Here is a 25,939-nt window from a genome sequence, read left to right as displayed (position 1 = left end):
AACTGCATGACTAAGCAGAGACTTGGTTTTAAGCTCATCACTGTGGGTTGTCTGGGATTTCTGTCTCTAGGGGCATGGCCATGGTAGCTGATGGAGTGAGTTCTGATTGCCTCAATTTACCAGAATCCTCTTGTTTTCCTTCCGTTCTTTCATCCTCTGACTGTGCTCCCCAGTTTCCTGTCTGTTTATATTTTAGTCAGGGCCTCCCTAAGTTGCTGAGGTTGACCTCCAACCTGTGATCCTCCTGCCTTAGCCTCCTTAGATACTAGCATTAAAGACATGTACCACTGTGCCCAGCTACGCCCCTGTGTTTGTCTTCTGGGATGGTGCCTTGGGCTGGTGGGTTTTGAGATCTTAAATGTGACATTTTTCTTGCTATCACCCATAGACTGGCATCAATATGATGATATAATTTGCACAAAGCCTCCTGGGACATTCCAGAAATTTCAGAACTTCTTCACTAATAATATGAAGAAGGAGGTGGTGAAGGGGAAGAAGATAGCAGCTGAGATCATGCTGGGCCGCGTCTTCAGCCACCTTCAGACCTGGAACCTCGTCAACCTGCAGAAATGCTTCACCCAGTTCCGGCAGTTTTATCATGTTGTCCAAGTGCCTATGATTTACGAAGGGAAAGCACAGCCCTGGCACAGCCTGGGCCTCGGAGAGGAAGAGGTATCAGGCTTCCCGTGGTTACCAGCAGCTCTGGTGTGGGTGGGCAGGGTCCCCTGACTACTACCGGTAAGGAGACCCTGTGACTGACTGGGGCAGGTGCTGGGGGGGCAGGAGGACCTTTCCTTTCCTTCTTTTCCTGCTCCACCTCTTGGGAATCCCCTGCCCCCATGTCCCTCCTCCTGATTGCACTTCTGAGCCTCACTCCCAGCACTGATCTTGAGTTCTTTCAAGGCCTAGGCAGAGTTGAAAGAAAGGGTGGAGCCCATCATTGCCCCTTCAGCCACACTGTGGCTTGGAGACAGAGATGGCGCTCTCTCTGAGTTTGACATTGAGCTCTCAGGAGCATCCAGGGGTCTCCCAGACCCACCTCACTGCAGGGTTTGGGACTGAGCATCTCTGTGCTTCTGCTGTTCCAGAACCTCAGTGTGCCTGGGAGTTGGGGAGGCCAGGAAGGTGGGACCCTCCCCAGAGCTCCCCTTCCTCAGGGCCTTGATCCCCTGCCCAAGAATCCTTCAGCCTCCAGGGCATGCACTCCATGGTGCCTCTTTTTTCCCCTGCATCAGGTGAGAAAACACCTATGGGAGTGTTTGAAAAAGCAGATTAAACCGGTTCTGGAAGGAAGAAGTGGGGATGCCCTGCCTGAAGGCTGGCCTGTGAGGAGCAGAATGAGAATAGGCTTGGTCTTCCTTTTCCTGGTGGAAGATACCAAACTTTGCTTATCAGAGGGTGACCTGACCTCACTGTGCTCCATCCTCTGCCCCAGCACCTGCTTTCCAGATGTCCTACACAGTGAACTCCACCACATCCTGGGCACATCTGAGAGGTATCCCATGTTTATGTTTTTGTTTTTTTGGTCAGAGGTTTCATAGGCATTTATCATGATTTTTATCTGATTACAGAGCTAAGTGCTTGTTAGAGAAAGGCTGTGCACACACTGGGAAAAATAAAACCACAGTCATGTCACCATTTGCTCCTGTCATTTTCCTGGCATTGTTTCATTGCTAGTGTTGTTAAATTCTGTGTTCTCCCAAATATCCTGACTTCAAAAAACTTCACAGAGCCAGGCACCACGGCAACACTGTCATCCCAGATACTTGGGAGGTTGAGGCAGGAGGGTTGCTTGAACCCAAGAGCTTACAGCCAGCCCGGGCAACTGGAAAAAATAAATGAATATAAAATACATGACAAAAGTGTTCCTGGGAGGACCTTCCTCTTCATGCTCAGCATGCCTTAGCACTGGGGCCCAGGCCTGCCTGCAGGTGTCACCTAGGAATGCTGCAGAAACCACAGGGTTGCTGTTCCTGCTGTCCCACCTGTGTTGGTAGCTCTGGAAGCATACTGCCCCTGCTGGGTCAGCCACAGCCTTTTATGTGGTTGAGGAGACCTCTTCTGAGCTGCTATGCTCAGACAATCAGGGTCTCCTCTGCTTCTGTTTGGTTTGAGCTTGGGTAAAATCAGACAGCCTTTCCTGAGCTCTTAGTACCTGTTGGTTTCCTAAGTTTTAAAGACCCAGGCAGTTGCTGTGGCCTCTGTGAAAGAGAGACATTGGTTAGGAAATCTACAAACAGCTGTGTGAGGGTGTGAGAGAAGGAAGAAGCATCTATTTCTGTGCCTGTGAGACACACACCATGAGTTGTTCCTTTTAAAAAGTGGCTTTGTAGCTGGGCACAGTGGCACATGCCTGTAATCCCAGTGACTCAGGAGGCTGAGTCAGGAGGATTGCAAGTTTGGGACCAGTCTCAGAAACTAAAGAAGACCATGTCTCAAAATAAAAAAGGCTAGAAATATAGCTTAGTAGTAGTGTGTCCCTGGGTTCAATTCCCAGTTCAAAACAAAGAAAAAAGTTTGCTTTGTGTTTAGGTTCACCTTTGCCAGACTGCCTGGTTTAAACCCTAGGCCCTGTGTGAATTCTTGGTTGGAAACCAAGGGCCTCAATACCTCAGCTGTTGTGTAGGTGGAAACGACACCCATGGGAGTTTGTTGGGATTCATGACATTCTGGTGCACTGGGATGGGGTCTAGGGAACTTGTCCCCCTTGCCACCCTATGTCTCCTGATCTGGAACTCGGTTCAGGTGCGCCACTTGCTACTTCTGCTGGTTGCTCTCCTGAGACATTGGACCACAGGGCAGGTCAGACACAGCCAACCACAGGTCACATTAGGTCTTGGTTCCCTTCCAGATGGGAAGAGTACTTGGTCAACCTGTGCCAAAGGTGCATAGACGCAAGAGTCGTCCACTGGCTGGGCATCCTCCCTGTCCTGCACTACTGTATGCAGCTGGTTCCTCCAAGAAAGGACTTTGTGAGCCAGCCTGAGGACATCTGGGCTGCCCTTAAGGGAATCTCCTTCTCTCAGTTTCAGGAAAAATGGCTAAATGAGTAAGTTGTAAAGCTGCATTTATATAAGCGCCTCTTGGAATAATGATTCTTTAGCACTTTGCCACTGAGCTACATCCCCAGTCCTTTCTTAAATTTTCAACTTTTGAGACCAGTCTTGCTAAGTTGCCTGGCCTGGCCTGAACTCATGATCTTCCTGTCTCTGGAGCAACTGGGATCACCGGTGTGGCTACTGTGCTGGGCAGTCTTTCTCTTATGACTGTATTAATGTGTGTTTACTCATTTGTGTGACAGACACTTAGCACCTCTGTGTGTCCCAGGACACAGCCCCCAGTACTGCATGAACCTTAGTTCATGATCTTGCCTCTGACCTTGCCTTTTACCTGAGGTGAGGGGTGGTGATTGCATTTTTGCAGGGCTGGAGCAAGATCCACTTTTTGCTGGCCATAATTCTTAGGTGAAGCAGAGGACTTCCACACTCTCTGCTCTCTAATTGTGAGAATGGTGTGCTATCCTGTAGGTGGGAGGCTCAGGCCTCCTGGAGTGTGGAAGTCTTGGTGGGCAAGAGTACAGAGACAATGACCATGGGCTCACTGGGCCCTGCAGTGTGTACAAGACAGTGGCCATCCAGTGGGGAGAGGGACTGAAAATTGGAAAAGTCACTGTTCCTGAGATGTGGATGCACAGAGCTTGCTGAAGGCTGAAGCAGGAGATAGGAGCCACTTTCTGTGGACACTCAGATTCTGGCTTCTGCCTGGGGTACTGTGGCCCTTCTGTCAAAGGATTGAAAACTTTCATGATCTGAGTCTCGCTAAGCTACAGCAAAGCCCTGGCTCCTCTCCCTCATACTGCACAGCCAGGGAGGAAATAGGGGGGTGAAACCCACAGATAGCCCCAAACATGAGGAATTTATTAAAGGACCTTCAGAAAAATTGGAACATGTTCTGAACAGTTGGGAAATTTCAGAAGAGCATTGGAAACCATGGGTATTAAGAAAATTGCCAAGTCGGAAGGCCACAGATGACACCTGGAGGACAGAAGGAGACTCTTCTTGATGGCTCAGCAGCCACCTGGAGACAGCAGCGGGGAAGGGGCCAAGAACCAGAGGACTGGGGACTGGGCAGTAGAAATATCATGCTCACACAGAGAAGGAGCAGAGGGGAGAAAAGTAGAACAGAACTTCTGAGGTCTGTGGGTGAAAACCAGGTGAGAAAAGAGGAGAAAGAGGAGAAAGAGGCCAGAGGAAAGATGGAAAGATTGTGCTGGGTTTCCCAGAACAGAGAGTGCTGCCTAAGACTCCCCATTACCTAAAGACTCCAGGGAGGACAGGGGCAGGCCACTCACATCCGGCACAGTCATGGCTGCTGGGCACAAAAGAAAGACTTTCTCCAAGGCAGCTGGAGAAAAGACTCAGTGAATCCAAGGGACTGTGGAAGGGTGAATGGAGGAGGGAGAGGTGGCACTCATACAGAGTGCTTAGCCTTCACATGGAGACAGGTTCAGTCACATGCTGCAGTGCAGACCTGTGCTGAGGACATTGAGCTAATGAACCAAAGCAGACCACAAAAGGACAATTACCATGTGATTTCACCCATGAAGTCCCTAGCATCCTCACACTCAGAGTAGTGTGGCTTGCCAGGGGCCAGGGATGGGGAGTTAGTCTTTAATGAGGATAGAGTTTCAGTTTTGCAAGATGAAAAAAGTTCTAGAGTTTGGTTGTGTGACAATGTGATGTCATTGACACATTGCAAATACTGGAAAATGGTTGAAATGCTAAAATTTAGGTTATGTTTACTAGAATTAAAAAAAAACCTAACTTTTAAGCCAGGTGTGGTGATACATGCCTGAAATCCCAGAGACTTGGGAGGCCAAGTCAGGAGTATCATAAGTTCAAGGCCAGCCTGAGCAACTTTAAAATCTCAAAATAAGATTTAAAAAAGGGCCATGGATGAGGCTCAGTGGTTGAGTGCACTACTCCCCATTACTAAAATAAATAAATAAATAAATAAATAAATAAATAAATAAATAAATAAATAAAATCATGATGATAATTAATTTTAAAAATCCACTGTCTAACGTAATTCTAGGCATGATTTCTTGACTTTTAGCACTGTTGTATTTTGGGGACGAGGCCATTCTGTGTGGTGGAGGCCATCCTATGCACTGTAGGGTGTCAAGCAGTGTGCCTGGCTCCCACCTGGAAGGTGCTGCTGGTCTTGCCCCCTCCCCAGTTTTTAAAGGCACATGTGTCTCCAGGTATTGCCAGGGCCCCAGGGTGGGCGAGGGAAGGGCTTGAACACCCCTTTCCCCACTTAGAACTGCACTTCAAGAGGCTAAAGGGGACTCAGAGATGCAAAACTCCAAGCTCCTTCAAAAACTCCAAGTTCCTTATTCCCATAGACTTCATAGAATCCAAGTGCCTGATTCTGACACACAGATTCCCATGACCTTCTACTTGGGGACAAAGGGGTGTGACAATGAAAAAATACATAAATTCTGTAGATAGCAGTGGGCCTGGCAGGGGCATGGAATTGGCAGAACAGACCTGATCCTCCTGGAGACCATGGGAGATCTATGGGATGAGCACTCAGGAATAAGCCCATTGAGAAGGGAAGGAGCCCTGTAGTATTTGGGAGGGGGGCACTCCAAGCACAGGGAAATCAAACAGGGTTTCAGGGAATAAATAGCATCCAGATGGTTCAGAGAAAATGCCAGCATGGGTGGAATTCTGTGGAGGAGGGGCATGGTGATAATGAGGCCACAGAGGCCCCCAGGGGCCATACCCTGCAGGACTTTGAGGCACTGAGTGAGAACCTGATGTTATTCTAATAAGGTGGGTGCATAGGAGGATTTTGAGGAAAGCATGACTCACTTGGATTTCTCTGTAGGGATTCTGGGGGTTCTATAAACAGGAAAGTAAAGAAGGGGGAGAGAAGGGAAGGATGCTGAGCTATTGATAAAGAGGGTATTACAGGGGGTCCTAGTTGTCTCTGTCTCCCACTGTATTCCTGACATTTCAATCTGTTTCCAGATGTGCAACACTAAGCCATACCTTCTGTTTCCCCAGAAGACTGAGTTGTGCTACAGGGCTGCACCTGTGGAGTCCTGTTCTGAGGGATGAGGGCAGAGGGTGAAGTCTCAGTGCAAAGAGGGTCTGACAGTTCCCTTGCTGAAGCCAGTGCATACTGGTTCTAACTGTGGTTGCAAGTAAGTGGATGGCCTCAGGAATCTTTGGTAATTTTGTGTTTTCTGCCCTGTGCTCTACAATTTATAGTGACAGAAAATGATTTTTCTTTTAAATCAGTACTTATTCTACTTTAACTAATGTGCTGGGTTTGAATCAATTCCTCAAATTCTAATTTTTATTTGTATGGGGGGGGGGACTCTGCACACTCTCTCAGTAGAAACTTTTCTTTTTCTTTCCCACATTCTCACTTTACATTTGTAACTCCATGAATTCCTCTCCATCTTTTCTGCACATTTTGTTTTTGTTTAGATGGCTAGGATATCATGTGGGTGCACAGCCCCTAGTAGGTGGAGTGAGTCCAGATGCTTCTTTGCTGGTTTATTTTATTCCTACAGTCCATTTGATATAGGTCTTATTGTGTTTACAAAGCAGTCAACCATCGTGAATTCAGTTCTTCTCTCCAATGAAGTAAAAAAGAGACATTTTTACACGTGAATAGATAATAACTAAAACTGGAAAAATAAGACGATTTCTCTCACTGGAGGTTGGGAGCATTTGATTCATGTTTAAAATTTGTGATTCTCTAAACTATGGGTCAGAGCTGAGGCTAGTGTAAACCTGTAGAGGAAGGAATTTTGCAGGACTACACTTGGAATCTGCATTTCTTCTGTCAGAGGCAATGGCATTATGAAGGAATGCCATTTCCCAAGGATTTTCCCAAGCAGAGAACATCATTTGGGAGGCCATGTTGACAGTGTCTCTGTGTCTCAGGTTCTGGAGGGAGAACAAGACTGTTAGTGTCCCTCTTGTGCTTCCAGTTGGCTAAGTGGTTTCAGATCCATTGGGAAGGAAGAATGGATGTGGGGTCTCTATGGGAAGTGTCTGTGGGTCAAGTCTACCTGGCAACTTTGTGAGGTGCATGTGTGTCATCTCAATGTGGGTCTCTCAAAACCTGTGTGAAGTCTGTGTTAGGTCTCTGAGGACAGTGTATGAGCTCTCTGTTTCTGTGAGATGTCTCTGTACTGTGTTTTGATGATCTATATGATGAGTTTTCTGTGAGGAATTTGTAGGATATGTCCAAGGAAATGTTTGTCCAAGGTCTGGGACTATGGGAGATCTCTCTGAGAGATCACTGCATGAGGACCATGTGGCAGTGAAAGGTTGTGGTATGTCTGTTAGGTCTCTCTTGGCACAAATCTCTGCCAGAGGTCTCTCTGGGAAGTCTATATCAGGGGTTCTGTGAGATCTCTGTGCAAGGACCCTGAAGTTGTATTATTTCTGAGGGAGTTCCCTGTGTTCCTGTGATTGCTGTGTTGGAGGTTCTGTGGTGATCTCTGAGGCAGTCATTTAGTTGGGTCTGTGGAGGCCTATGAGGAAGGGTCTCACTTGTATCAGACAAGATTCTGTGAAAAGCCTCTGTTGGGCTCTCATTTTGTCTCTTTGTGGAGTCTCCTGACTGTTGGAATTATTGCCCCTCATAGATGATAGAGGTGACAGAGCAGAGGGCACAGTGACTTTCTCATTCATGCTTCTGGCTGTACATCAGTGTCAGTGTCTGTAGCATTATCCCCTCAGGATAATGTAGCATATCCAGCTCATCTGCAATGGGATTCTGCCTATCTGGGCTCTGAGAGGACCCAGCAGGTCAAGATTCAAGGACTCAACTCTCCTCTAGTCCACCTGGATTCTGAGTCTATTCTTGAGGTTGGTCTCACCCAGAGTGGCCTATAGGTCCTGTGCCTGCACCAGAAGGTACTGTCTGAAACCACATATGCAGTACTATAATGCATGCCCATTTCATCTACCTTGGTGGCACCTTCTGCATAGGACTCTCCATCAGGGAACAAACAGGGTAAAGGGCCCTGGAGTGGTGCCAGCATGAGTGGCACATCCCCTCATGTCACTTTTGTCCCTTTCCCATGCTGATGTACTTCCTATTCACCATACCCTTTATGCCAAGCTTATGTTACTCTGCCTCCTTTCTTTTCTTCATCCTGTCTAATTCTCTACATCCCACTCTCTGTCCACTGTATCCCACTTTAAATAGTTATTTATTCATTTATTGCCAGGTATTGAACACAGGGGTGCTTAACCACCGAGCCACAGCCCTAGATCCTGATTTTTATATTATTTATTTAGAGATTGACTCTCTCTAAGCCTCTTAGGGCCTCACTAAGTTTCTGAGGATGGCTTTGAACTTGCAGTCCTCCTGCTTCAGCTGGGATTACAGGAATGTACCACCGTGTGAGTCTGTAGATGATTACTGCATGCATAGTTGTGCCCAAAGGGGGATATAGTGGGTCATGTACAGGAGAGATACACCCACATGACCCTTAGCAGTCAACTCACAGTTCCCACACCCACACTTATAGTCCCCCACATTCCATGTTGGCCACTGCTCTTGAGTATGAAGAAGGCAGGGGCAGAGAAAGGTGACATGGCCATGTTATAAGGACTGAACTGAGAGGAGATTGTGGGGCCCATCTCCATTCCACCTTTACCAGGAAAAGCAGGGTCCCTAAGTTAGGGGGTCTTCTAGTCCCCCTCAAGAGATCTAGGCATATCTGTGATCTCAGCTACTCAGGAGGCTGAGACAGAATGATTCCAAGTTTGAGGCCACTCTCAGCAGTTTAATGAGACCCTGCCTCTAAATTAAAAAAAAAAAAAAAAAAAAAACTAACAGGGCTGAGGGTATAGCTCTGTGGTAGAAAGTCATGGGTTCAATCCCCAGGGCCACACACACACACACACACACACACACACACACACACACGCAGAGGAAAACTATGTGGGGAATTAGACTCTCCCACCTCTAAACTCAGGGCCAGCACACTATGCCCCTCCCCAACTTGCCTGTGCCCATTGTGGTATAAGAAGCCACCAAGTTCCACAGTACCTGTGTACGCCTGTCCCCAAAGTGGCCAAAGTTCAAGGGCAGGGGGAGAAGGAAGCGACAGGTTGAGCTAGATTGTGGGGTGTGGTTTTTGTGGGGTTGCCTCATACTGAAAAGTTTCAAAATTTTTCTATTGTTTTTGTAATGACCAAATGATAAATATGTAATACAATGAGGGAATCTGGAGTAAGGGTGGTCCTCAATGTCACTTTGATCTCCCTACATGTCCTCTCCCTGGGAGAGAAAAATCACATTTAAACCCTTTCCCTACACCCCACCACAGCACAGGCAAAAGGCACTACCTCAGATGAGAAAGAATAAGTGTTAGAAGCAATAGACATCTCAGTAGGAAGACACCCTTTACACACAGAGGATGTCTTCATGAGAAAACAGTTTTTCCTCCACATGAAATAAGCTGTTCCTTGGGGAAAAGATTTTCCAACAGGAAAGAAGAGAGAAGCAAAATGATATTCACCAGAACATCATCAAACTTCTCTGAAGACAATGGTGCCTGGAACAGTGGACATGGCGGTCCAAGATTCCTGGTGTGCTAGGCCTTTGCTGGCAAGGGCTGGTGAGTGGTGCAAACAACCTGATTGTTTTCATTGTCTCTTATTCATCTCTTCTTGATAGGAAGGCTGTGGCCTTTGGTGCCAGCTTGGTGAACCCCAGTCAAATTACACATCACTTCACTTTGCTCTTGGGGGACAGTCCCTTGTGGTAACAGGAATATCTACTAAGCAGGTTCTGGAATACCTCTTTGTGCAGGCTATTCTCTGAGGTAGAAAGTTTAAGCTGAAACCCCATTTTATCCTCTAGGATCTATGCAACAATGGTTATCAGTATCTGGGCATCAGCTGCCCCCCTCCCATCTATAAAGTTTGTGCTTGCTACTGACATGAGGATTGCAAAATGGCTGATGGAGATTTACCTTCTTTCAAGAAATGTGCCTTCCCTTTACATTTATTGGAGAATATGTGCTTCAAAAATTTTCTTATCCTGTTCCTGAAGTGCCTCTCTGAAGGGGCTTGTTCCTTCTCTGGAGGGAGACTCAGAGGACTTGTCCACACTGAGTGCCCTCTATTTCCCTGACCTGAGCAGGGAGCATATCCACCAGCATGGGAGGGCTTCCCTTCAAGACCTTTCTTCCTGCGTGCCTGACCTGGGCCAAAAACAGCCCTCTTGCTTGTCAGTGGGACCAACCATGTTCCTCTTGTTTTTCCATGGATCCTGCAAGTTTGGGATCTTGAGCTCCTGCAGGTCCTGGCTGCTTTTCTTGCTGGTTGAGAGATCACACATCCCCTGGGATGTTGACACACTGCTGCTGGATATCTTCAGGAAGGTGAACAGAGTTTTCCAGGAAGTCACATGTCAGGGGTATGGTCCCAAAGGAACACATCAGTCTTCAAGGATGATGCCATGGTCAGACCTTGAGGCTGGCTCAGCCTCTGTTCTCTTGCAGGAATATTCTGGCTCTTAGAAAATAGAACTTCAAGAGCAGCAGGTAACTTTACTGATCCCAGAACTCCTCAGATACATATGAACAATTTGGGAGTTGGACATCTTTATTGTTCTCATGTTGACTACCTCTTCAGAGGGCTCATCCTTAGCCTTCTCTATCTACCTGATGTGTTTGACCTTTGAAGTTTAGGACTCGCCATTGATCTAGTATTGATATGCTGTGGCATGGGTCTTGTGAGTCCACAACTTGCTGTCCTGTGGCTCATGCCTGCCCTATTCTGGGCTTGGGTTTGGTTCCAGGCTGCCCTTCCCAGATTCCAGGACAGTATTTCTGAACTAGGCTCGGAAAACAAGAATCTAAGTAGAGGCACTGAGAGGGCAGGCTACCCCTCAGTTAGAGGGCCTCTGAGGGCCCACAATTGTCACCAAATGGAGTCCTTCTCAGGGAATCAAGTGAGGGGCAAGGGAGAGGATTTTGCAGGGTGGGACCTCTCTGAGTGTGTTTTCCCAGTACCTTCGCATTGTGGACAAAGGAGTCAGCTCTGGAATCATAAGAAGCTAATGAGAGAAGGGCAGGGGCTTGAGACTTTCTCAATTTGGAGAAATTTATGTGCTTGAGGACTGAGAGGTAGGCCCCACCTGTGCCTCACAGGGAGACTTTTATTGTGTGCTTCCAGCACCTGCTGAGTGCCAGCATCCAGGAAGGATAGCTCCTGGGAAAGGTTCCCTCAGGTTTCCCAAACTTTCAATGATTGCCCATCCCCAGGTCCCAAATGTGTGAATTTTCAGGCAGGGCAGAGACATAATATGTGGCAAGCCTGGAATGATAATCACCCACAGGAATCATGCCTTCTTTGATTTGCTCCAGCCTCCTTCTTGAATGTACTTGCAAGCTATCTGTATGCTTCTTATCTGCGTCTCTTTGTGAATAATTTTATGAGTCACTTCTTTAGGATTTCATGAAGTCCTTTCCTAACTTTTTATATCATTCTCAGACTATGTTCCAGATAATTGCCTGAGTATTTCCTCACCTGTACAATTTCTGGTTCCCTGCCATTCTTTCTGGTATCATGTGGAATCATGAATCCCCAGAAAGATCCTTAATTGTCCTTTGCCATATCTGTGCTTGGTAACTTTACCTTGGGCTCCATTGTGTCTGAAGATAGCTGTATCTTGTTGAATACTCCACACCAGTGTTGAATAAATCTCTCCTCAAAGGTGTTACTCAAGGGGCTGGAGATATAGCTTAATTGGTAGAGTGCCTGCCCCTCATGTACAAGGTTCTGGGTTCAATCCCCAGCACTCCACACACAACCAAAAAAAGAGAAAAAATGCTGTTACTCCAGTTTCTTCTGGTATTCACTGCTGATAAAATAACTTGGGAATCTGGCTGTGGCCTTGTGTTTCTGGGAGGCCATGTGCTGTCTGTGAGTTATCTAAATAATTCCTGAGATGTTTTGCTCACATAAGGTAAAGCCCTCATACTTTTTTGTTGGTTCTTTCAAAGATGATGTTCTAAGTGTGAACAGGACATTGCATCCCCATCTTGGGTTGTAGGGCAGGACATGCATCAGGTACTATTCAGAGGCAAATGGCTGACAGGATTTGGAGAGACAATGTTAGATGACCCTGGTTCTGAATCTGAGCTAGTGGTGGGGACTCAGACAAGGATAAGTTTGGAGCAAAGTAAAATCACTGGGCAATGAGCAGGACACTACCACCCCACAACCCTTCTCAAACACAAAGGCAAGCCAGAGCAGCCTTCTGTTTCTCAGCAGCTTTTTTTTACCCAAGATCTTATTTTAATGTTTAAGGTTTGACAAACATGGTGGAGCAAGGCTGGGAGAAAAGTGTCATGCAAATATTTTTGTATAAATTTGTACTGGTATGGAATTAGAAAGTCCATTGAATAACATGGAGAAAAGCCTAGTGGAGGTCTTTATAGTAGGTACCAGAGCATTGCTGTTTAGAATGCCCCACAAAAGCTGGCTGCATTTCTAATGTAAGTGCTCTCCCAAGAACTTGGATTAAAAAAGCTGTACACACACACACACACACACACACACACACACACACACTCACACACGCACCACAATGGAATACTATTCAGCCATAAAGGTGAATGAAATTATATTATTTGCTTATAAATGAATGGAACTGGAGACTATCATGCAAAGTGAAATAAGCCAATCCCATAAAACCAAAGGCCCAATGTTATTTCTGATATGCAAATGCTAACACAATAAGGAAAGGGGAGAGAAGAATAGAAGTACTTTGGATTAGACAAAGGGAAATAAGAGGAAGTAAGAAGGGATGGAAATGGGAAAGACAGTAGAATGAATATTATGTTTATATAGTATACAAACAGTGTGATTTTATATCATTTACAACCTCAAGAATAGGAAATTATGCTCTATGTTTGTATGTCAAACTACATCCTACTGTCATGTATAACTAAAAATATCAAATTTTTCTTTATGAAAAGGAGGCCTTCTAGTAGCCCTGAAAAACAATCTATTCTTGTTATTCTTACATGACCTCCTCCAAATCCTTTGTCATTTAGGATAATTTGCCTAATTGAACTGTCCTTATATATGTCTGAGTTTTCTCCTAGTTGGTAAATTTTTAGGGATTAAAAAAACTATTTTATAAATTTATACATAAGTATAAACAAATATATATATACATCCTCTGTCCTTTTTATTTTTTATTTTAAGACAATGTCCTGCTAAATTGCTGAGGGTCTTGCTACATTGCTGAGGCTGACCTTGAACTTGTGATCCCCTTGCCTCAGCCTCCCTAGTCACTGGGATTAGAAGTGTGCACCACCTCCACTGCACCTGGCTAAATTAATATATTATAATAATTCAACTCGACTCTGTACACACCAGAGCCATTTCTCACATGTAGCAGCTGCTTTGTGGGTGCCTACCTAGTATAAGTGAATCTTGCTTTAATGCATCTTCCATGGGCCGGAAGACAGAGAGAGCAAATTAAAAGAGGACAAAATCCAAGATAATTACTCTGCTTTTCTAAAGCACAGTGACCAGTTTTGGGAAGCAAGCATCTTTGGTTTATATTGAGTGGAGCCTTTGAAAGCAAGATGTAGATAATCAATTCGGTGTATCAGCAGCTGGTTAAAACAGAGCTCAACAGAAGTTCTATTTCTGCCCATTGCTTCTGTGTTGAGGAATAAGAGCTGTAAACAGAGATATGAAAAAGTTGTAAAGGACAATTGATAACAACTCACATTCACTAATACAATCTAAAACCACTGAACTAGCACAGAGAGACCTTGATTTCCACCAGGCCAGAGAGCAAATGAAGGGCAATGCAAAGGCCTAATTCAAAATTTTCATTACTAATTTTCAGTTATCCTCAACATGTTAAGTAGGACTTCACAGTTAGCCAAAAATAAATATCAGGAATCTAAAATGGGACTCATATAGCTTAGGAGCATGTGGCCTTTGCCTTGAAGAATCTGTCATTTCTCCAGGATTGACACGGAGAAAGACCATGAGAAACTGTAACATAATCTACTATTGCACAAATTTGAGATAATTCTTATACTATTCTGTCTTAGTTTTAGAAAACTTATTCCATTTTCTTGCACTTATAGACTTCAAAAATTATGTACCACATATGTTATCATTGGGTCATGTAAAGAATCTTAGTAAGGAGACAGAGACAAGTTGCAGAGACAGGGAAGGTGGCAGAGTGATACTTTGTCCAAGTGGCCACATTTATTTATACCAATAGGTTACATTAGGTCATTTGTACCATAACAACATTATTGTTTAGAGTATCAGTAATGTTGCTTATTCTGCAGTTATATTTCACAGTTACAATAAGCTATGTCAGGAGCTTTGTGCAACTCTCAAAAAGTTCATTGTCTGAAGTTACTGTTAGGTGGGCAGCTCTAGGAGCATTGGAGCTTTATGAAGCATTGTAGTTGTCTAGCAAAAAAGTTTTTCTATTCCCAAGAGCTATCAAGTTTGAGGCTTGATGAGGCTTAACATTGCCATACCATCTAGACATAGCACAAATATTAGCTATACTTTTTGTCCTAAGAGAGATTACAGGGCATTCTAAGGGTGGGAAACAGGGTGTCTGTTACCCGTTGGGAGTTTTCTCACCAAGGGAATGCTTCCTTGTACAGTTCCACAGTCAGAATTCCTACAGGGTCAGAAAAAGTGCATGTTGTTCTTAACCTTGAACATATTCTTTTCTTTAATGTGCTCTTGGTGTGCATAATATGTCATGGCTCCTTTAGTTAAGCTTTAATCAGGCTGGTTATAAACCACCAACTTGTAAAAGTTATTGTATAACTTTAGTCAGATTAGAAAACTTTGGGATCAGGCTGGGATATATCTCAGAGGTAGAACATGTACTTAGGGTGTGCATGGTGCTGGGTTCAGGGGAGAGAGATTGATTCAAGATGGCAAACTAGAAGAAGATTGCTTTCCTAGTTTCTCCATGGCTCATGATTCAAGCAACAAGAGTACTACTTCTCAGTGAGGTGGGCAAATAGGGATTTCAGTAAAAGTATCTTAGAAACTCAGAAATTTGGGTGCATTGAACAAAGAATAATGGATATATTGGAGCCAAATCAGTGGTGGCAGCAATTGAAGCACTAGTTTATCACAGAGGGAGGGAAAACAGAGAAAGGCACACAATGTATAGATTTGGTATGGAAAAACCTGAGATCAGAAAAGCAGCCTGAACTTAGCAGATCCAAAGGCTGTACTGTGAACTGGTGTTTGAAAAGTGCTTTTCAACTGGCCACTGTGAGCCAAGGCAGGAGCCATTCTGAAGCAGCTACACAACAGCTGCTGCTGTGGGAGCAGGGAGATCATAGAAAACATTGACAGCAAGCAGCTAACTTGTGACTCAGCGTGTACCTAGCAGAACATGAGTGAAACAGGCACACAGAAGATTGTACTCATGGTGATTCAAGTCAGAAAAACAAAGGGGAACCTGAAGGATTATATAAATAATATCCCCAAAGACAGCCACCTGGGGAAAACAGGAGGGCAGTGTGGTCTGGAAGGAGGGAGAATAAAATAAGGCAAACATTAACTCTTTCCAGTAATAAAGAGTCCTGAAGGGACTGAGCACTAGTCCATGAACTTTTACACTTCCCTATTATGGATTAGTTCTGAAAGGAGAAAAGCAAATAGTGAAGTTCTGGGTAACAAAGTATCCCAGAGAAAGAAGATAAACAGGGCTCTGGCCAGGTTCTGAGCTTTCATCCATTCCCAGCAACAATAAGTTTTGAACATTTTACAACTTTTTTCCTGACTTCCCAAACTGACACATTCTGCCTTATTCTTCAATGGTTAATTTACTCATTGTAACCTGTAAAACTCAAAAAGCCTCTCTGCAACTGATGGCCATTTTCCATCCTCCAAAACGCCCCTGGTACCTGACTGATTGACTCTGCTTCTGAATAAAGGAAAGCTTACTGACCTAGTTGAGAGCTGCTCCCATTTTTGCTTATCTGTGCTAGACCAACTTACTTTTCCTTTGACTGTGGTGATTTATGTGATCAGCTGAAGCAGGTCAGGAATCTGAACAGATAGGTGTGAGTACACTCAGAAACTAAGTCTGGGAAGACTGTGTTTGTTGGCAGCAGAATGTGTGGAGGATTTGCTTCCTTGCCCCACCTGTAGAATTCCTTGGTGGCTCCTGAGATTCACTGAGCAATTGCTGGCCCTAGTGTTATAGTGACCTAATATCTCTATAGCGTACAACAACCAACAAAGACCTGAGGCCTGATTAGACCTAAGCCCCACCTAACAGAAGTCTTCTCATAGAACTCTGCAGCAGCTCTACCCTGGGAGTTCATGGATAAGGTATGTGAAGACAAAAACCCAACTAACAGTACTTGCCATCCCATCCTACCTCTTACTGGTGAGAAGGAAAGCTGAAAGCTATTTCAATGAGATTCAGTCTTAGGTCACTTTAGCTGGCAGCTTGGTGAGAAACACAAAAATAAAGAAGGGATTAATAAACCCCAGCCCTTCTGTGGTTTATCTTGCTCCCTCCATTCTAATATACAGCCCATGAAGAAATGGAAAGAAGGACAGTTTGAGATAAGGCAGTGACCATCCAATCTCATCAACTATTTTGAGCACTTCAGTGGAGAGGACTCCTGAATTTTTCATTAAGAAGAATCTTTTCCTCCTCCTCCTCTTTTTATGTTCTTACTGTGCTGATTAGTAGCATTTTTTAAATGTAGTTATTTTTCTGTGCCTCATCATTTTTGTGTTTTTTTTTGACACTGGGGATTAAACTAAGTGACACTTGACCACTGAGCCACATCCCCAGCAATGTTTTGTATTTTTAAAATTTAGAGACAGGGTCACCTTTGTTGACTTTGAATTCACAATCCTTCTATCTCAGCCTCTTAAGATGCTGAGATTACAGGCATGCACTACTGTGCTTGGCCCTTCTGTTGTCTTATGAAGGTGTTGTTTTACTTTGGTGTTGTTTTGTTTTCACTTTTTTCTCCTTTATCCTTCCAACAGCCAAATTTCCCTTGCTTTTTCTTTCTTTCTCCCTTTACTTTGTTTTTCCTAGTTTTCTCCTCATTTATTATAACCATCACCTGCTGCATCTCTTCTACATTCCCTCTGTTCACTTTTTGAAACTGTAAACTCGCTTTTACCTTCCCATCACATTTTCTTTTCTCTTAATGAACTGTACTTTTAGCATTTTAGAATTAATTGGTTTATAAATTCCTGCCTCCAGCATTCATGATGTCACAAATATTATGGCTATGACATTAAGAAGTGGGCCATGGAGCAAGCATAGGGACAGCAATACATGGCCTCATGCCCAGGGCTGTGCCTATGGGGTAAGCAGCCCCTGTCACTCCCCACGTCTACCATGAAAGGAGTGGCCTGCCACTTGGACGCCCTTAACATATGCCATGTATGCAGTACTCCATGCGCCTGTCCCCACATCTTCCCCTTCTGACTGTGCTGCAAGGACTTCAGCTATTATTGCTGTTTTTGTTCAGTGGCCTTTATATGGTTACATAAGCATCTCACAACACAAGAAAATATTATCACTATTATAAACAGTAGGGCCACAGTAATAGCATTATAAGGATTAGTTAATTTGGCTATCAAGTTTTTCCAATGTTCAGTTAATCCCCGGAAGAAAGAAGAGGTTGTCAAGATAGACACGTTATTCTCATTGATTTTCACAATTGCCTTAGTAAGTTTATGCATAGTCATATCATAGTTTGCATCGCAAGCACCCTTAATATATTGAGAAAAATTGGAGAAGAATAGGGTTACATTTTCAGATACAGCATATTGGGTGTCACACTATGAAATTCTGGGTCACAAGTGAGCCTTTACAACATAAACAGAATATCTAGTTGTTTCTCGTGGAGATCTAGCTCTTGCTCAATGACTAAAATAGCAGTTTGGTACAGTTTATTTAAGTGATTTTGAATGACAAAGTCTTCTGCCATGGCAGTAGACAAATTTTTTACAGTCTGAGCAGTCTGGACATTCTGAGTTAGTGAAAGAGTGGCAATGGCTATGGCAGCAATGGCTGTGGCAGTGATGGTGGCTACCAGGGCAATAATTCCAGTAATGATAAGGCTAATTGCATGCCTTGTCTGGTGTAGGATCTCCTTCAGAAGATTCTTCATCTCCATGTCCCATAGACACCTCTACTCGCTAAACAGGTTCACTGGAAGCCAGATTGCTAGGGGTACTCTGGGGATAAATATACATTTAGATTTCATAGCAGAGATTAGACAGTTTGTGAGCCAGCAGGATATATTGACTACACAAGGGATCTCTGTATGAGTGATATTTATACCATCGGTATCACTGATTATTAGCATGTCAAAGGATGGCATAACACAAGCTTGTGTATAGTGAGTATGGGTATAATTTGGCACAAAGGCAAATCCATGGTCAGGGTTTGAACTCAAACCCATTCATCCAGCTGGCTGCTCCTCATTTGATGGACCTAGCAGTCAGCAGTATTGATGTGATATCCATCATGCCATACTGATTTCCTGCATACTAGTTAGTAACAGCTTGTCCCATGTAGCAGATACTGCAGTAGCCCATATGGTTTTGGGGAACATCGGTTACATTCTAGGGAGCTGCACCTCCCAGGTGCATAGATGTTCTTCCCCAGAGAAATTCCTCTTATCAAAGAGACAAGGTATGGCAGTGACACATTGATTCCATGAATGCTATCATTATCCAAGGGGAGCTTTCCAAAAAGCATTGTTGGGCATGTTGGAAGCAAGGGTTTCTTGCATTTGCCATGTGGAGTTTATTGCTTAGGTAGCATTAACTATAACTCTAAGGCCAGGGAGAGATAGCCCAACATATGACTTATAGTTACCTACAATAGTTTCATTGGCAAGCACAAAAGAGAGGGACTGACTAGATTATAGGTCTTCTTATTTACTATGGAGAAACAAATAGGCAGAGTAGGTATGAAAATGCTAGTATTTCATGGTATGGTTATCTCCTGGATGGATAACCCAGGATCAATAAGCTTGGAATTATTGGAGAAGAGCTTTCTCTTTCCCAATTGGCCACCACTAAAATTGGTGGGTGGCCTAGTGACCAAAGCACACTTTACCTAATGGAAGGCTTTACTGTTATCAGTGAGCATTGCACATACTAGGACCATTATCATGGGCCCAGGGATGGAGTTGCCACCTTGTAAAGGGGCCAATATGGTGGCTTGGTCAACAAGACCTTTAAGATCACCCCAGGTTACTTTTTGTGAGGTCTGTTTGCATTATTGAGTCTTTTTCTTATGGGGTTTCTCCTCCAGTTTCTTTATCTTCTTGTTTGGTGGTTTGGGGGGTCCAGGGCTTGACTGTTATGGCAGGCACCCAGATGGGGTGAGCCTCCTGTTAACATATGTAAACCCTCTAACCATGGTTAGGAGGGCCCTAGACCATCCCATGCATCTGTTATAAGATCCTTCCATGAAAACACAGGTAGATGGAAGGGCCCCATGAGGGGGACCTATTGCTTTGGGGCTGCTATTTCTGTAGAAAATTTTAAAATTGAATGAAAATTTAAAGTAAATAAGATTCTTTTCATGGCACCATGAAGGGACTTAGTATAGTCCCCCCCCCCCCTCTGTTTTGCAGCATGGTCTTTATTTCCTTGAATGTTCTTTATATGATGCCTTGAGTCTAAGGGATGTAGGGAATCTCAGTTAAGTGTTATATATGCCAATCATTGCAAACCACTTGAAATGTTTTGCTAGTATACATTGGCCCATTGTCAGTTTTAATAGACATGAGAACATCCATAATTCCAAAATATTTAAGTAGATGGGCAATGACCCTTTTTTGTTAGATTTCTCCTGTGGAGGATGTGGCCATTACACAGCTTGAATAGATATCAATAATTACATGAATATATGTTAAATTTCCAAAAGGAGAAAAATGAGTGACATACATTTGCCATAAAGCATTAGATTTTAACTCTCAGTGATTCACTCCAGCAGTTTGTTAAGGGCCATTGGGAAAAAAAAAGGTGCACATTTTTTGTAGTCTCTGAATAGCTTTATGCAAGCCTCCTTAGTCCTGCTTTTATGCAGCTGCCATGGCTAAAGCCAGCAGAGAGGCTCGAACTTATTGTGTCCCTATATCCTGGGTGGTCAAAATCGATTCATTCAGTGTACTGATGCCACTGCTCCTCTATTTTTTTTTTATTTAGTCCCTCCCAGATCAGCTCCTTGATTAAGGCCACCCTAGTTCTTTCATGAGACACCTTCTCTTCTACTGCCTTGTTTACTCTGTCAATAAGTTGCAGCAAGTCCCCAGTTGCTTTCTGTCTTAAGCCCTGTATAGAAACTCTACTTCCCCCAGCTGGTAACTTCTTCCAGGCTCTCAGAGCACAGAACCACACCTGATTAAAATAATTTGGTGGTCTTGTAGCCTGTACCACAGGGGAATTGTAGACTCCATCTCCCTACAAGCATTCAGCTGGGAGGTTAACATTCATGGTGTGGTTACATCCCCCTGCTATTCACATTCATCATAGAAGAATGCCTTCCAATTCAAAAATGTTGCAGGCTCAAGAGGTTTTCTGGCTAGGTATTTTCAGTCTTGAGGGCAATTAAGTTCAAGACTGAGTGATTCTAGCATTTGTTCTACAAACAGCCCTGGGGGCCCATTCTCTTTTACTACCTTTTTAACTCCTTCAGGGTACGCAATGCATGTGAATACCAAGCTGCAGGGCACTGTGGTGTGAGGACCATGTTGACTGGGAAGGCTGTACTTTCTTACCCTACTTTTCATCTCTTATCTTACATAGATCTTCAAAAGGATCTCTCACCTCCTGAAAGTGTTTCTGGGAGAATGTGGCCTGGGCCTGTCCAGCAGCCTAGTCATTTCTAAGCTGTCATGGTCCTTTGCTGGTTTTGGCATTGCCTCATAAGGAGGCAGTTGCCATTGACTCAGGGAAGGATATAATCTTTGCTTGTCAGTAGACAGCACACTTGCACTATTTGTGGTCACCTCCTCCTGCATCATGAAGGCTAGCAGTATTGTTTCCTGCCTCTCTCCCTCCTGCACCTGTTGTGGTTGCTTACTTTGAAGTAGATTCTCACTCCTACTTTCCTGTGCCTGCTGTGGTTGCTTGTTTTGAGGCAGATTGTCATCCCTGCTTTTTTCAACTTCCTTGTTTTTTCACAGCCTCATTTTCCCTCAGGGTCATCATTATATGACAGGGGTCTATAGCAGAGTCCTTTAAACTTTGATAAAGGTCTGTCACAATGGGAAAAAAAAACAGTGGTAAAATATACTCCTGTTTCACTTCAGCTTGTTGTGCATTTGCCATTATCTTGTCCCTTATCCTAAGATCAAAAACATCAGCAGCACTTATCCATGGACTGGTATCAATTACAATGTCCCAGAACTTTTGGACTCTCTTTTATTCAGGGTTAAACCTCTAGTATCTAAGAGAGTGTGCAGCACTTGCAGGTGCAAGTCTTTGGTGGAACCTGGTAGGTTCTCCATTTCCCCTTCCTCACCACTCTGTGAGAGATCACACCCTGTCTTATAGGCTTACCTCAGATCCCTGTTCAGGCGCCAGCTACATGAGCTCTCTCTCTCATCCAGTGAGGAGGTCCATGGAACAGGGTGGAGGAGAGTGTGGCTGCAGAGTCACTAATCAAGACCTCTGGAGACCAAGCTGGAAGCAGGTCTGATTTTATTGTGCAGTTACAATGTATATATACTCAGGCAATAGCTAAGCAGATTACAGGTAGCCTCCAATGCATTTTCTGCTGTCTTTGCAGCGACCAATTGAGGAGTGAGCCATGGAGCAATTTCAGGGACTGCAACACATGGCCTTACACCTAGGGCTTTGCGTATGGGTTAAGCTGTCTGCCACATACGTGCCTAGCAGGAGGGGAGTGGCCTGCCACTCAGACTCCCTTAATGTATGCCATACATACTTTCCCCCACAATTAACATTGTAGATGTCATGGTAGGAACCAAGTTATTGATTTTTATATTGGTTGTTCAAAACATTACAAAGCTCTTGACATATCATCTTTCATACATTTGATTCAAGTGAGTTATGAACTCCCATTTTCACCCCAAATACAAATTGCAGAATCACATCAGATACACATTCACATTTTTACATAATGCCATATTAGTGACTATTGTATTCTGCTGCCTTTTCTATCCCCTACTATCCCCCTCCCCTCCCCTCCCATCTTCCCTCTCTATCTAATCTGTTGTTGTTCAGTTCTCTCCCTTGTTCCCCCCCTTTCCCCTCACAACCTCTTATATGTGATTTTGTATAACATTGAGGGTTTCCTTCCATTTCCATGCAATTTCCCTTCTCTCTCCCTTTCCCTCCCACCACTTGCCTCTGTTTAATGTTAATCTTTTCCTCATGCTCTTCCTCCCTGATCAGTCCTTAGTTGCTCTCCTTAAATCAAAGAAGACATTTGGCGTTTGTTTTTTTAAAGACTGGATAGCTTCACTTAGCATAATCTGCTCTAATGCCATCCATTTCCCTGCAAATTCCATGATTTTGTCATTTTTTAGTGCTGCATAATACTCCATTGTGTATAAATGCCACATTTTTTTTTTATCCATTCATCTATTGAAGGGCATCTAGGTTGGTTCCACAGTCTAGCTATTGTGAATTATACTGCTATGATCATTGATGTGGCAGTATCCCTATAGTACACTCTTTTAAGGTCCTCAAGGAATAGTCCAAGAAGGGCGATAGCTGGGTCAAATGGTGGTTCCATTCCCAGCTTTCCCAGGAATCTCCATACTGCTTTCCATATTGGTTACACCAATTTGCAGTCCCACTAGCAATGTACAAGTGTACCCTTTTCCCCACATCCTCGCCAGCACTTGTTGTTTGACTTCATAATGGCTGCCAATCTTACTGGAGTGAGATGGTATCTTAGGATGATTTTGATGTGCATTTTTCTGACTGCTAGAGATGGTGAGCATTATTTCATGTACTTATTGATTGATTGTATGTCCTCCTCTGAGAAGTGTCTGTTCAGGTCCTTGGCCCATTTGTTGATTGGGTTATTTGTTATCTTATTGTTTAATTTTTTGACTTCTTTGTATATTCTGGAAATTGGGGCTCTATCTGAAGTGTGAGGAGTAAAGATTTGTTCCTAGGATGTTGGCTTCCTATTTACTTCTCTTATTGTTTCTCTTGCTTAGAAAAAACTTTTTAGTTTAAGTAAGTCCCATTTGTTTATTCTTGTTATTAACTCTTGGGCTATGGGCGTCCTATTAAGGAATTTGGAGCCCGACCCCACAATATGTAGATCAGAGCCAACTTTTTCTTCTATCAGACGCAGAGTCTCTGATTTGATATCAAGCTCTTTGATCTATTTTGAGTTAACTTTTGTGCCTGGTAATAGAAAGGGCTTCAGCTTCATTTCGTTGCATATGGATTTCCAGTTTTCCCAGCACCATTTGTTGAAGATGCTATCTTTCCTCCATTGCATGCTTTTAGCCCCTTTATCAAATATAAGCAAGTTGTAATTTTATCAAATATAAGCAAGTTGTAATTTTGTGGATTGGTCTCTGTGTCCTCTATTCTGTACCATTGGTCCACCTGCCTGTTTTGGTACCAGTATCATGCTGTTTTTGTTACTATTGCTCTGTAATATAGTTTGAAATCTGGTAACGCTATACCACCTGATTCACACTTCCTGCTTAGAATTGCTTTTGCTATTCTGGGTCTTTTGTTTTTCCATATGAATTTCATGATTGCTTTATCAATTTCTACAAGAAATTCCATTGGGATTTTGATTGGCATCACATTAAACCTATAGAGAACTTTGGGTAATATCGCCATTTTGATGTTGTCTGCCTATCCATGAACAGGCTACATTTTTCCATCTTCTAAGATCTTCTTCTATCTCTCTCTTTAGGTTTCTGTAGTTTTCATTGTATAAATCTTTCACCTCTTTTGTTAGGTTGATTCCCAAGTATTTTATTTATTTATTTTTTTTGAGGATATTTTGAATGGAGTGGTTTTCCTCATTTCCATTTCAGAAGTTTTGTTGCTGATATACAGGAATGCCTTTCATTTATGCCTGTTGATTTTATAGCCTGCCACTTTGCTGAATTCATTTATTAACTCTAGCAGTTTCTTTGTAGACCCTTTTGGGTCTGTTAGATATATTATCATATCATCCGCAAATAGTGATAATTTAAGTTCTTATTTTCCTATTTTTATGCCTTTAATTTCTTTTGTCTGTCTAATTGCTCTGGCTAGTATTTCAAGAACTAAATTGAATAGAAGTGGTGAGAGAGGGCATCCCTGTCTATTTCCAGATTTTAGAGGAAATGCCTTCAGTTTTTCTCCATTTAGAATGACGCTAGCCTGAGGCTTAGCATATATAGCTTTTACAATATTGAGGTAAGTTCCTGTTATCCCTAGTTTTTCTAGTGTTTGAACATAAAGGGATGCTGTACTTTGTCGAATGCTTTTTCTGCATCTCTCCAGATGATCATATGATTCTTATCTTTAAGTCTATTAATGTGGTGAATAACATTTATTGATTTCCGTATATTGAACCAGCCTTTCATCCCAGGGATGAATCCTACTTGATCATGGTGCACAATTTTTTTGATATGCATTTGTATATGATTTGCCAGGATTTTATTGAGAATTTTTGCATCTAGGTTCATTAGAGATATTGGTCTGCAGTTTTCTTTCTTTGAAGTGTCTTTATCTGGTTTCAGGATCAGGGTGATTTTGGCCTCATAGAATGAATTTGGAAGAGCTCCTTCTTTTTCTATTTTTTGAAATAGCTTGAAAAATATTGGTATTAATTCTTCTTTGAAGGTTTTGTAAAACTCCAATGTGGTCCAGGGCTTTTCTTGGTTGGTAGTCTTTTGATGGCCTCTTCTATTTCTTCCTTTGTTATTGGTCTGTTTAAATTGTGTGTGTCTTCCTGACTCAATCTGGGTAGATCATATGACTTAAGAAATTTCTTGATATCTTCTATTTTATTGGAATATAGGGTTTCAAAATACTTTCTAATTATCTTCTGTATTTCTGTAGTGTCTATTGTGATATTGCCTTTTTCATCCCGTATGTTAGTAATTTGGGTTCTCTCTCTTCTTCTCTTCGTTAGCATAGCTAAGGGTCTGTCAATCTTATTTATTTTTTTCAAAGAACCAACTTTTAGTTTTATTAATTTTTTCAATTTTTTTGTATCAATTTTGTTGATTTCCACTCTGGTTTTAATTATTTCTTGTCTTCTACTACGTTTGCTGTTGTTTTGCTCTTCCTTTTCTAGGGTTTTAAGATGTAATGTGAGTTCATTTATTTGTTGTTTTTTTCTTTTTTCTTTTTTCTTCTTTTTTTTTTTTTTTTTTTTTTTGAGGAATGAACTCCAGGAAATGAATTTTCCTCTTAAAACTGCTTTCATTGTGTCCCATAGATTCTAGTAGGTTGTGTCTGTATTGTCTTTTATCTCTAAGAATTTTTTTATTTCCTCCTTTATGTCTTCTGTAACCCATTGATTATTCAGTAACATTGTTCATTTTCCAGGTGATGCAGGATTTTTCCTTACTTCTTTTCTCATTGATTTCCAGTTTCATTCCATTATGGTCAGATATAGTGCATGGTATTATCTCCACACCTTCATATTTACTGAGAGTCGCCCTATGGCTTAATATATGGTCTATCTTTGAGTAGGATCCATGTGCTGCTGAGAAGAACGTGTATCCACTTGATGATGGTTGATATATTCTATATATGTAGGTTAAGTCTAGGTTATTGATTGCGTTATTGAGTTTTATAGTTTCTTTATTCAGCTTTTGTCTAGAGGATCTGTCTAATGGCGAGAGTGGTGTGTTGAAGTCACCCATAATTATTGT

The 25,939-nt window shown here is 42.9% G+C and overlaps 2 protein-coding genes across 8 annotated transcripts in view; both read left to right on the top strand.

Moving 5' to 3' along the window:
* LOC144369930 (E3 ubiquitin-protein ligase RNF213-like) overlaps positions 1–1,373 on the top strand; it is an 89,706-nt gene extending 88,333 nt beyond the window's left edge. Inside the window, exons 13-14 of the mRNA XM_078030415.1 lie at positions 389–738; positions 1,236–1,373. Of these exons, the coding sequence (XP_077886541.1) occupies positions 389–729 (341 nt within the window). The 3' untranslated portion in view covers positions 730–738; positions 1,236–1,373. The remainder of the gene's footprint in view (positions 1–388; positions 739–1,235) is intronic.
* Positions 1,374–2,965: 1,592 nt separating this feature from the next.
* The window catches only part of LOC101970728 (E3 ubiquitin-protein ligase RNF213-like), a 196,186-nt gene continuing 173,212 nt past the window's right edge, over positions 2,966–25,939 (top strand). For 6 of the 7 annotated variants that reach the window (XR_013429775.1, XR_013429774.1, XM_078030412.1 and 3 more), the window contains exon 1: positions 2,966–3,049. Coding sequence is in view for 4 of the 7 variants with exons in the window: in XM_078030412.1 (XP_077886538.1) it covers positions 3,046–3,049 (4 nt within the window). In the remaining 3 variants the exon portion in view is untranslated. The remainder of the gene's footprint in view (positions 3,050–25,939) is intronic. The other variant, XM_078030410.1, reaches the window with a different exon arrangement.

This window comes from Ictidomys tridecemlineatus, chromosome 13, assembly GCF_052094955.1.
Source record: "Ictidomys tridecemlineatus isolate mIctTri1 chromosome 13, mIctTri1.hap1, whole genome shotgun sequence".
In the NCBI taxonomy this organism is placed as follows: Eukaryota; Metazoa; Chordata; class Mammalia; order Rodentia; family Sciuridae; genus Ictidomys; species Ictidomys tridecemlineatus.
This window is presented reverse-complemented; position numbering and strand designations above follow the sequence as displayed.